Raw genomic sequence first — 12,439 nt, 5'->3', positions numbered from 1 at the left:
GATGCAGTGTGATTGGGGGGGCCATCCATTACAAGTTTGGACATATCTAGCTTCTGGTTACAGTGATGACAAGATGTGTGAGCAGCGGTGCAGGGGATCTGACAGTGGTATTCAGAGAGAAACATGTCTGTGCACGGTGCGTCTGAACAGCATCTGCAGTCTGACAACAAACCCATCTCCATCACCCCCACCAGGTCACTGTGCTTTAGTTTGACATGACAAAGAAGCGAACTGCAGGAAGCCAGAAGGCAGTCGGGACGTTTTCACTGCAGGTTTAAAGGGATAGTTCAGGTCTTTTGGAGTGGGGTTGTTTGAGGTCCTTATCCATCCATATGTCAGTGTATTAGCTACAGAAGATGGCAGCCGGCAGGCCCCCAGTTTGGAGAAGCAGACAGGAGTACCGGTACGGAAGCTTAGCAATGTACTTCTGTGGACGGGGGCAACAGCTAACGTTTTTTAGCCACCTACAAAAAGGACCACCTAAAAAAAATCAATATCCGTTTAAGGTTGCTTTCACACATAAGCTGTGTTGTCCGTTTTAACCGAACCCTGGAGTGTTTTGTCAGAAAGTCTGGTTTGTTTCGGGTGGTGTGGAAGCTCATTCAAACTCTGGTCCACCTGAGAATGCAACAATGTTGCAACTTCACCCCCGAATCGCACCGAGTCTACCGAACTACAGGTGTGAAAATATTTTCACCACTTTACCTTGCTGTCAGACAGCCCCTTCTGATGGGAAACTGAAGCCGTTATCTATGCTATCTTTAAAGCCACCAGACTTTGACTTTGACTCACAGAACAAGGGAGGTCTACCAATGCCTCGATCAGTTAGTAAGTTTGCTTTATTGTGTGACTTTTGGTGAATCCGAACTAACCATTTAAAACACCAATGTCACACAATAACACAATCAACCTTAAGGATATTCAATAATGAGTTAATAATCTTTTATTAACAAGTAACGTCACGTTGACTCAGGAAGAAGGTTGGAAACCAAAAAACTTATGTTAACTGATAAAAGCTGCTCATTAAAACTAGAAAATACACCAGATATTCTAGATGGAGCTAATGATCTTTGGGTTTGAATTTGAACTGTGATGTGGAATCCAGCACATTTAGGGCTTTACTCGGCTGTGGGGTCAGGCAGGTCAGCCAATCCATTTGACACACAGGCGGGGGGTTAGTCCTTTAACCACTTACCGCTCTCACCACTTTTGTTTTCATCTCCCTCTTTGAAATTAACCCCACCACAAAAAAAAATGTCGAACCTGAAAGCCGACACTCCCTTCACCTCAGCTCACTGATTGGGATCAGGCAGCAGACAACTGCAGTCTAAACTGTCTCGTTTGGGGGGGGGGTCGGCTTGGGACCAGGTCAAACATGGGTCCTCAACAAAGACCACAGAGGCTGCTGAACACAAGGAACAGCTGTGAGCGGGACACTGTCCTCACCAGGCCACGGCATCAGTCGTTTCAGTGTTCAAAAACCTAAAATGATGTGACAACAACCACAGCTGGAAAAATGGCTCACTGCTAGGGCTGGGTAACGTTCATACATTTTCGATACCGGTATCGATACCAATACAGTGACTTTGATACCGGTTCCTAAACGATACTTTTTTAGATACCAATTTTATAAAATCCATTTTAACAAAAAGAAATTACAACATTACGGCAAACATTTTTATTGATTTTTTAACTCCTACTACGTGAGTTTTTCCTGCCTGCCTCTACGATGTGTAACATTAGACAGCCAATCACAAGCATTGTTAGATGTTTGTAGAAACATGCTGCATGCTTATTGGCTCACTGACGCTGATGAGATTTACTCCTTTGGTATTGAAATTTGGTATTGAATGATGAGGCATTTTTAACATATTTTTAGGGAACTTTCACCACTAAATTGACTCATAATTTGAATATTCATCTTTCCCGGGGGCTCTTCAACTCTCTCGTGTCTGAAGCGGCATACTGTTTTTTTTCGGTCTCTGCTAGCGTTGTGAGTAAACGGTTACTATGGCCGAACAAACAATGAAAAGAGCGATGACTGCAAATGATGAAACTTCAAAAAACAAGTGAAGGTGAGATCCAAAAACAAACCTGCTATTACCTATTACCGCTCATTGCCATAAGTTCCGCCAAAAAGAACAAAATGAAGATTTTCGAGGTTGTTTTCCTAAAACAGACACATTTAAAGACAGTGATTGTAAAGGATATTCAAATTAGAGCTGTAACCGGGCCTTAAAAGTTTGGCCCGACAAGGCCCGAGCCCGACAAGTACATCTAGATTGACAGCTTTTTAAAAGCCCAAACCCGTTTACAGCCCGACATTATTCAAATGTGCGCTTGCACACAGCTCTTTTGCCTTTTGTCAAAAATGAACCATTTATACATTTTTTAACATCATTTATTCATGACTAACGTAGGCTAGGGCTGGGCGATATGGAACAAAAGTCATATCCCGATATATTTTGGCTGAATATCGATATACGATATATATCCCGATATTTTTTTCCGCGAATTGAGAGCAAATGTTCAGTCAAAGCCCAAATCAAATATGACATGTCACAAGTAGTTTCATAGAAACAGTTGCAAAATCAAATAAATAATAAACCGGTTTCTTCACCTGGTTCATGATTAAATGCTCAGCTGTTCAAATAACAATAAAATGTAAACCTAAATACTGTATAACAGGAGTAACTTTTTTGAAATCAAAGCTCCATAGGCTATTTGTGATTCGTTCCAAAGGTCAATTAAGCTTTTGATATTAATATAATCTACTTTGTTCAAAATGTAATGCCTCATGCCTGTAAGCCTAGGTTATAGTCCCATTCTTCCACTTGATACTGCTTCCACTTAAGTAAACTAAAAGATGAACTATCGACTACAAAACAAAGAAACTAATTAATGTGTTAATACAAAGAATATTTATTATTATCGGTTCACAGATCTGAGTCCAAACGAAACCTCCCCCTTCTGAACTAAGAGTTTCTGCTTCAAGGTGAAGTTTAAACAGACTGAAATGTCCAGGCTCATTCCTCCACTATTTATTTCTGTATGTATTTATGCGTTACATGTAATTTTAACGGGCACTGAGCTCCAGATCCTGCAGCCGCAGACGGTCGCTGCCCCGCTGTAGCTTCTTTCAGTCCGCCTGCCGCCGGCAAACTTAGTGGAACTTTCCGCCGATATCGACATACAGTTCGTTCCTGGACTACGTGTAAGATCCTACCGATCACCGCTCTGTCTTTGGCCGGTCCGATCTGGATCAGCGGGGACCGCGCAGCAGCAGGCGAAGCTGTGTTTTTGCCCGGGAAGAGACGCTGCGCGGCCGTACGGGGCTCTCCGCCTCCCGCTGCCGCGGAGCTCAGATTGCTGGTCGGCGGCATATATAATCATAAAACACATTGTCACCTGTTAAATGTTATCCATTGCGGTTTGTTCTTTTCATTTCCTCTATCGAACATAATTAAGCAGTACAAAAGTCCGGCATCTTTAGCGTTGATCTGAATGCTTCGGACCCCTGTTCCAAGATGGCGGCGGGTTTTGACGTATGTTTAGAACCTCACGGCGACATATCTATGGGAGCAAGGATCACATTTGAACTATATCGATATATGCGATATGGTCTAATTCCATATCTCATTTAAAAATATATCGATATTTGTTTACATCGATATATCGCCCAGCCCTAACGTAGGCTATAGGCCACTCCATTTTCACGCTAATCGAAACGCATCACCTGACCACTCTTTTACCGCGCAACCCGGAGCGCAAGCCCGAGCCCGGCCCGAGCCCGTGTAAAATGATAGAAATTATGCCCGAACCCGACAAAAATCTTAAGCTCTAGGTCAAATAAGCCTTAAAGAAATCCCCTCATGCGTATTTAATCTGTATTGTATATTGTAAACTCCTCAGGTCATTAAAACCCCAGATTTCAATAAACATTACTGAGGACATGAACTCACTGCACTCGATGACAGCTACAGGCCTGTATAGGCTCACTCCGTCAGGGTAAATACATGTGTTTTTTTTTAAAGCAAACAAATAGTGACCAAATTCCATGCGAGTTACTGTATGTCTTCCACCAGTTTCATGTCAACAGAGATTACGTTTCAGACCTGATTTACAACTTGTAAAGGGTTTTGTTGTTTATCTGAGGGTTTTGTTGTCAGGGCCGATAACAGTGAGAAACCTCAGATCACACTTACAAAACCTCCAGAAGAAGCAGGTTTTTTTTTTTGCTTATTTATCACAGCACAAACAAGCCGTATAAGGAAAACTGTAGGACATGAGCAGTAACGACCCTCCTAATGTGAGCAAGTGCTTTGTGCAACACAACAAGCAGCTTACGTCTTGTTTAAACAAAGTGAAACACAGGAGGTGTGTACTGTTTGTTCTGTGATCCAGACCCATCAGTCACTGTGTTTCTGCAGGCAGGCGCACATTCCACGAATCCTGCTGGGTTTTGTTCCCCTTAACCTACAACAACGACGCGGTTTGAGTCCTGCAGAGCTGAGCGAGGCAGCCTCGTTCAAACACAACAAAAACACGATTGTGACTATACAATTTTGATTTGATATTTTATGGATCTATTGTGAATTAAGGTTGGTTTCTTCTAAGGTAAATTTTTTAAATATTTGGTTTAATATAGATATTTTCTTACTTTTCTGCTTGAGCATCTTCCTGTCAGGGCTGAAAAGTCTCTGTAACATTAAATGTAATGTAAATTCAAGTGCATTTTATCTTGTAAACATGAGGTTACATTAACTTAAAACTCATTCATAAGCAGTGTTTGGAATAAGGCCGTTTAAAAGAACGGCGTTAGGTAACAACGTTCTTTTTTCAGTAACGGGGTACTTTAACTAATTACTTTTCCCGTCGTTACAACGCCATTAACGTTACTGGATGTTAAATGCGGTGCGTTACTATGCATTGATTGAATAAACTGTGTAATACGAACGCACCCCTGGCTCACAGCTAGTGAAGAGGTGGGTTAATAACGAGGTAAGCGATTATGATTGGCTAAGGCAGAGTCATGTTTCATGGTAGCCAATCAGAGCCGGTGTTTTTACACACATGCCTGCACACGCGACACACACACACACACACACACACAACAGCTAAACGGCAAGCAGCAGAGATGGCGAGTCAGGAGCAATGAAAAGTTGGCATTTTCAAGGTGGAGATATCACTACTTCAAATTCGTTGTGGTCAAAGGCAAGAACGTTCATGTAATGTGTACATTATGTCCAGTAGCGAAGACTTTGTCGACATCCGTTGTAAGCAACTCTAGTGTAAGCATCTCACAATGACACACGCATCTACAAAGCTAGTGGCCAAAACCACTGATACCTCCACCACCGATGATAGCTCGCCATCCACTGGCAAAGAAGGACTCGGAGCAAAGTCCTCCAAGCAGCAAAAGCTAGATCTTTCTGCCTCACAACAAAGACAAACAAAGTCAACGGTATGATAGGCAGGTATGTAGAATAAGACTACAGAGCTAAACACACTTTTTTGTTGTTTAAAAGTTTACTTTTGTTGTGAACAAAACACTTGGAAGTACAGGTTGGTTTAATTGACCAGTTGTCTCAGGTTGAGAGAGTTTGATTTAATTTGCTAGAGTTAATTGCACTTTATACGGTGTAACTTTTCTTACAAAGATAATACTTGAAGTGCAGGATAAACCGCTTGCTGTCGACGTGCAATAAATATCGAAAGTTATGTACAAACACCTGTCTGTTCTACTCATTTCAACTGACTTGTGAAAACTGCTCAAAAAAATTCTTTGACATATAACAACTTTTTACACAGTAAAACAGTAACGCAAATAGTTACTTTCCCTGGTAACAAGTTACTTTTATTATAGAGTAATTCAGTTACTAACTCAGTTACTTTTTGGAACAAGTAGTGAGTAACTATAACTAATTACTTTTTTGTAAAGTAACGTTCCCAACACTGTTCAGATATTGCACCTCCGCTAAGGTCATGTTTTCAGTTCGGTTTTTCAGCAGGATTACGGTAAAACTGCTGGCACAGCTTCTATGAAACTTGGTGAAAGGGTGAAGCATCTGCCAAGGAGGAACACATTACGTTTTGGAGCGGATCTGAATCACGGGGCTGATAGAGGGCATGGCCATGGCAGAGATAGGGCCCTTCTAGTTTGGACTTGTTATCCTGCATCTTGAGGAATCCCTAGTATTTGTACAATAATTTAGACCTTTGTACAATCTATGATCAATAATTCTGCAGCATAGCACTTTTCAAAGCAAAGTTACAAAGGGCTTCACATGGTTGAACCAGGAACAAATAAAATCAGTTACAGCAATTTCATTAATTTAATGGAAATAAAATACCTAAAAGTAATAAAATAAAAGCAATATTGTTTTTGTTATTGTGAAGGGGATGAAAAACTGTCATCTGAAAAGTAACTAAAGCCGTCAGACAAATGTAGTGGAGTAAAAAGTACAATATTTACCTCTGAGATAAAAAGTATAAAGTAGTAAAAAATGGAAATACTCAAATAAAGTACTTTGAATTTGTACTTGAGTAAATGTACTTAGTTGCATTCCACCACAGGTCCTAACCTAATAGCTTAGACATCTTTTTACGTGCAGGTCTCTGAATTAGTGCTTAGAGGGAACCAACAATGACTCGTGGATATTGCCGCACTTAAGAAAAGGATCAATATCAGCAAAACTCTTTGCATGATTACAGTACGTAAGAGAGAAGCTGTGGTAAGATTCCCAGGATCTATCTGATGATAGAAGTAATAAGTTTCATCTCTACACATTAAATTGATAGCATCTTTTTTTTTCCACAGGTTGTTCACATGGACGTATAAGAAGTAATTAGTTTCATCTCTTCACAATAAATTGATAGCGTCTTTTCCCACAGATTGTTATGAGTAGCAGCGGAAAAGGAAATGCACGGAACTGCAATTGTGTGATAGGAGGAACCCACCCAGCAGTAGGTTTGGTTCAGCGGCTGGGTCAGATGACAAGGCTCTACTCTGTAATTTGCTTCAGTGGAAATGAGCAGAGCCATTTCCTCTGGATCTGCTAGTGGGGGGGGGAGGTATTACCGATAATAGGACAACGTGGGATTGACTGTCTTAACCCTTGTGTTGTCTTCCTGTCAACCTTTTTCCAACATTTTTGACACCATTTTCTCAGTTCGTTTTTGCTTTTTCCGTTTTAAATTGTACAATTTTTCTTCTACACATTTTCAGCGCTTATTTCTACATCCCATATTTTATGATATAAAACAAAAATTGAAAACGGGTCGACCCAAAGTCAACACAAGGGTTAAACTGGGGCAAACTACGTGGCTCGGTGACATGGGCGATTTTAGACCCTTTTTAGGGGATTCAAGCTCCCCTTAACACTTTTGCATGCACTGTATCCGTGTCACATTGTCATTAGGGACTGAGCCCCCCTAAAGGTTTGATCCTAGAATCGCCCCATTTTACAGCGGATCCGTGCGGAGCTTAGCACCGCCCATGACGATTGTGAATGGTTTAAAGAAATGCCAATAAACCAGAGCACGTTTTTCTCCAAGTCTTGCATGTGACCATAGTTTTATTCTTGTTCCTTCCTCTACATTATTTTCTTCCTTTTCATCTTTTCCTGAAACACAATGATTTTCTTATTTTCATACAGTGTCATGCCACACCAAAAACGATTAGATGACACAGCCTAACATATTTCTAATGATTTTTAATGACAAAAAACGAACTTGCACCGACTAACGAACACTGTTGTTGTTGCAGGTCTCTGAAAAGTTCCCCGACTTGAAGAAGAGGGGGAAGGTTCCTCACGCTCAAGATCTAGTAAAGGAGATGACGAACACCTCTAACACGTGGAACCGACCTCGCTGTGGCGTACCGGACTACCCCGCCGACAAGGAGGTGCATTATCGGGGGCGACAGAGACGCTTCGTCCTGTACGGAGGACGTTTGGAGAAGACAGACCTCACCTACAGGTACAGATACCCACATACTCAGCTCGGACCCAATATTACTTTCATATGTCAACGTGACATCATGACTTCACTTTCTTTTTTTTGTGACACATTTTACATTTTTTTATATATATTATCTGTACGCATTTTGAGCTATCCGCGTGTATGTCTACACCTTATTGACAATGAGGACATACGTCATGGTAGCTTCCTGTCACGTGACGATTTGGGAGGTGCCTAGTGCGCCCACCATTTTGGTATCCTACACTATTGGTTGCCAGGGGCAACAGTGTAAGAGCGACACAGAGACGGAGCAGGAAGGACGGCTCGAGGAATTAGCACCACGGCAAATAGGAAAAGAACAAAGTGACGGTTGAGTTTAGGAAACGTGACACGCGGGACACGACCCCCGGTCTCCTGGGTGAAGGTCCTGTGTTATTTGACCCAACCACCACCCCGACCAACCTCCCTACACGGATTTTCACCCTTTCATACAACTCGCTACGGCGTAAATTCACACGCAATCGCAAGGTAATGTAAGTCAATGGAGGCCTAACGGCCTAACACACTAAAAAGCGAGTATGCGTCTTGATAACACGCCCAAATTGACATACGAATTGGCGTTTTATACATACGCCACTTCATGAGATCAGTCTGCATATGTAGAATTCTCCACCGCCTGGTCTCCACTGGGGTTCCGAACTAGGCAGCAGATATCCAGATCCTCTTGGATGCACAGGTCATTGTGTACAGTCCAAGTGGATACTTTTTGTAGGTGTTTTAGGTCCAGAAAACATTTCGGCTAATCTCTATAAACAGATTTCTGTATACCAATGCTGACAAATTTAAAAAAGCTTAAAAAACGCTAAACCGTTGTAAGACAATAGACGATGGGTTGTGAGATTGCATTTCGGCCAATGTGTTTCGCTTCTTTTGCTCTCCACATATACCGTTTACCTGCATGCAACCAAAGCCCGCTCAAACATGATTGGTCAATACTACAACTACAAACGGAAACCAGAACGCTTCCGATACCAATATCCTGTCCTGTTGCCTACAGATTCTGATTTATAGAGATTAACATGGATGAGAATCCTAAAAGTGCTCAGAATAATAATAAGTTTGAACAAATTCAGTTCCGTGACAATTTCATCTGCAACAAAGCTGTGATTTGGTCGAAAGCCCCAGCTTAAAGAGTGGCCCGCAACTTTATTGTTTTTGTTCACTCTCACTGCTCTCATAGCATCCTTTTTGACTGTAGCAGGCAGCTGTTTTCAGAGAAAAAGCTTTAAAAAGCAACTGTACTACCTGTTCAGCAGCAAACAGACACAGAGAGCTGGTGAACTTATTGAAGTAGTGGAGCTGGTGGAGTCCAAAAACAGAGCTAAAAGAAAGGGTGAATACTGGACTTAGATTTATCAGGTGGACACAAACACAAAGACTCCTAATGGATGATTCTGTTGCTCTGTAATTGCTGGATGTAGATGTTAGTATGTACTGCATCTGCCCTTCCAAAGTAAGTAATGTTGCATTCAGTGTGCATACAATTGGGACATACTACTTCTTAAAACATAGTGTCTTGAACTTTGACCCTCTTGCTCATATATGCTGCAAAAAAAAAAGTTGTGGGAAAGCATGCTGGCTGGAAAATTGCAGGATATGATCCTGGTATTTCTGGCATACTGCATTTGACATGCCATGTATTGGGACATACAAAATATTTTCTGGCATGCTAAATACTATGGTAGTATGGGTAGTTTCTTATATAGGTCTTATATAGTTGGCTACTTAGAAAATTAAGTCTTGAAATGTTTCTGACAAACGGGTGCTGGTTTTCTTTCATCTGAGGCCTTGGCACCATTGAGCGTCTGGCAGTCCTCTGCTGGCTGCTGCCTCTCTGTCTGTGTCTCCTGGGGTCCCTTTCATTGTAGTCAATCTTTAACACAACAGTATATTAAGACAGACAGAGGGGGGGGGGGGAGGCAGCACAGACCGCTGACTAATAAGATTCTGCTGGATCGGACCAATAAAGCGCTCACAGTGACACTCGACAAAGGGAAGTGGTTAACAAGGACCCAGGCAACAACTGGCAAAGCCAAACAATACTTTTGCATGACCTGACAGGGCCACCGTAGCTTCTTCGTCCTTCTAAATGACTAAGATATGAGTGTTGAAAGAGTGGAGCAACGCTAATGTGTCTCTGTGTTTACTTTTTATTTAGGATCAGCCAGCATTTTGAGCTTGTGAAGCAAGCTGTGGCAGCTGAGTTGTTCTAACGGCTTAAACGGCTGTTAACGAAACTGAAAAGAAGCTCTCAGGTGGCCGGAACATGGTAAAGATTTGAGTTTGTTGTGGTACAATCGCAGGAGACCTTACCCTTTGTTTTATTTTCTTTATATATATATTTACGACTTCTTTCTTCACATTTTTATCTTACTTTATATGTAGTTGTAAAATGAAAGGATATTGTCTACAAATCACACCAATGTGGACTTTGCACTGAGTAAAGTCCCTGTGTGCACAAATATTTGCACCTTTGCACGAGTCTGCACACTTTAAATTTATGATTTAAACTGAAATTACCAGTTATCAGCAAGTCAGTTTTTTTAAAGATAATTTTTTGGGGCATATACAGGCCTTTATTTATACAGGACAGCTGAAGACATGAAAGGGGAGAGAGAGGGGGAACGACATGCAGCAAAGGGCCACAGGGCCGAGTCGAACCCACGGCTGCTGCGTCGAGGAGTAAACCATTATATATAGGCCCCTGCTCTACCAGGTGAGCTAACCAGGCGCCCAGCAAGTCAGTTTTTTTAAACCGAGGTACAGCTTCTTTACACATGGATTTAAATTACAAAATGTCTTGGTTCTGCTCTTCCTCTCCTCCTACAATACTTTATGTAAACAAAAGAGACAGCGGTTGAAATGCACACCAGTGGTATTTTGTATTGCAAGTATTTCTCTAAATTAAGAACACATTTGCCATAAACCCTGGTCCTTCCTGTCCCTCTTGACCCTCGCATAATAAAAGACAAGATCTGATGACGGACAGTAAAAATTCTTGCAAGGAGACGTTTATGCTCAACGCGTCGATCATTGCAGTATTCCCCAGGGGGCATACAAACAAAATAAGGAAGTAGTAGAGAATGCTTGGGAAGGCGCTTAGGGGAAAGGGTAAAGATAAAGTAAGTTGATATTGCGATTTAGATTTTATTTTATTAGGATCCCCATTAGCTGATGCAGAACATCAGCTACTCTTCCTCGGGTCCACACAAAACATAAAACATGACAACAGGGGTCCGTTTCAGGAAGGAGGTTTAACAAACTCTGAGTCTAACCCTGATGTCTGAGTTGATTTACCCTGAGATGGGAAACAGCTGATTTGAGTTGGTTCAATCAACTCGGAGTAGGTTCACTCAGGGTTACGCGCGTGCACAACCACTATAAAAAGGCAGCATGAATGGAGCCATGATTCTACGATTCACCATGGTAACAACCACAAACAAACAGGCCAGTGGAAATACTCATGCGCACAAACAGCGAGTTTGAACCATAGACAGTAGGTTTGAACCATAGACTGCTAATAATATACAGTCTATGGTTTGAACATGCATTTTGTTAAAAAAAGCAACACAGCGGCTGCTGCTGCAAAAGAGAGAGAATTGGTGTGGGAGAAAATTGCTGCTCGAGTCAGTGCATATGCATTAACAGTGTATTAATTTCATATTTAATCACAGTTAACTTATAAAAACAACATTTCGGTGCAATCCTGAGGGCGAAAAAGTAAACTATAGCTTACAAATCCCATTCTGAGGCTGCAGCACCATGATCATTAACAGAACTATAATTCATAATAATTTATTTCTTTTTAATGGCTCTCACTGGTTTGTGTCCAGGGAACACTACGAAAACGTTTAAAAAAAGTTTCAGAGCGAGTCACACTTTTCTGACGGCTCTGCATACAGCGGCTTTACTATTAGCCTACAGTGTGATCCGCTACACTATTATAAAGAAAATTTCTGTTTGCAAGAAACGTAATGCGACACAAAGAATCTGATTGGATGTTAAAGCCTGTCCACGATGGTGGATGTTAGTGATATGAGGACGGATAAGGTATCTACATATCTAATAGACTGAAAATACATCTAGTCGGGACTCAATATCATCTCCCGACGTAAACTCACTGTGAATTAATACAGCTTTTTCATCAACGGGATCGTCGACCAAAGGACATGACATGTTTGAGAAAAAAAAGTTTTATGATCTGCCTAACATAAACCAATACGTTTTTTTATTCATGCAGATAACAAACTGCATTAAAATGCGCCTGATACAGACTGAATGAATGAATGAGGAAATGAGTTTGAGGGAGGAGACTGAGAGGAACTCAAGGTTTTTTTCTCAGTTTCTTGAAGAAAACCTGCTCCTGACCAGGTTAGGTTCACAGACTCAGTTACCATAGTAACTGACTCTGAGGTTA

At 41.4% G+C, this 12,439-nt stretch overlaps 1 protein-coding gene across 1 annotated transcript in view; it reads left to right on the top strand.

Moving 5' to 3' along the window:
* The window catches only part of mmp11a (matrix metallopeptidase 11a), a 34,421-nt gene that overhangs the window by 9,517 nt on the left and 12,465 nt on the right, over positions 1 to 12,439 (top strand). The window contains exon 2 of the mRNA XM_039804536.1: positions 7,769 to 7,980. Within this exon, the coding sequence (XP_039660470.1) occupies positions 7,769 to 7,980 (212 nt within the window). The remainder of the gene's footprint in view (positions 1 to 7,768; positions 7,981 to 12,439) is intronic.

This window comes from Perca fluviatilis, chromosome 6, assembly GCF_010015445.1.
Source record: "Perca fluviatilis chromosome 6, GENO_Pfluv_1.0, whole genome shotgun sequence".
Lineage (NCBI taxonomy): Eukaryota > Metazoa > Chordata > Actinopteri > Perciformes > Percidae > Perca > Perca fluviatilis.
The sequence above is the reverse complement of the archived record's forward strand: the minus strand, read 5'-3'. Positions and strand labels throughout refer to the sequence as shown.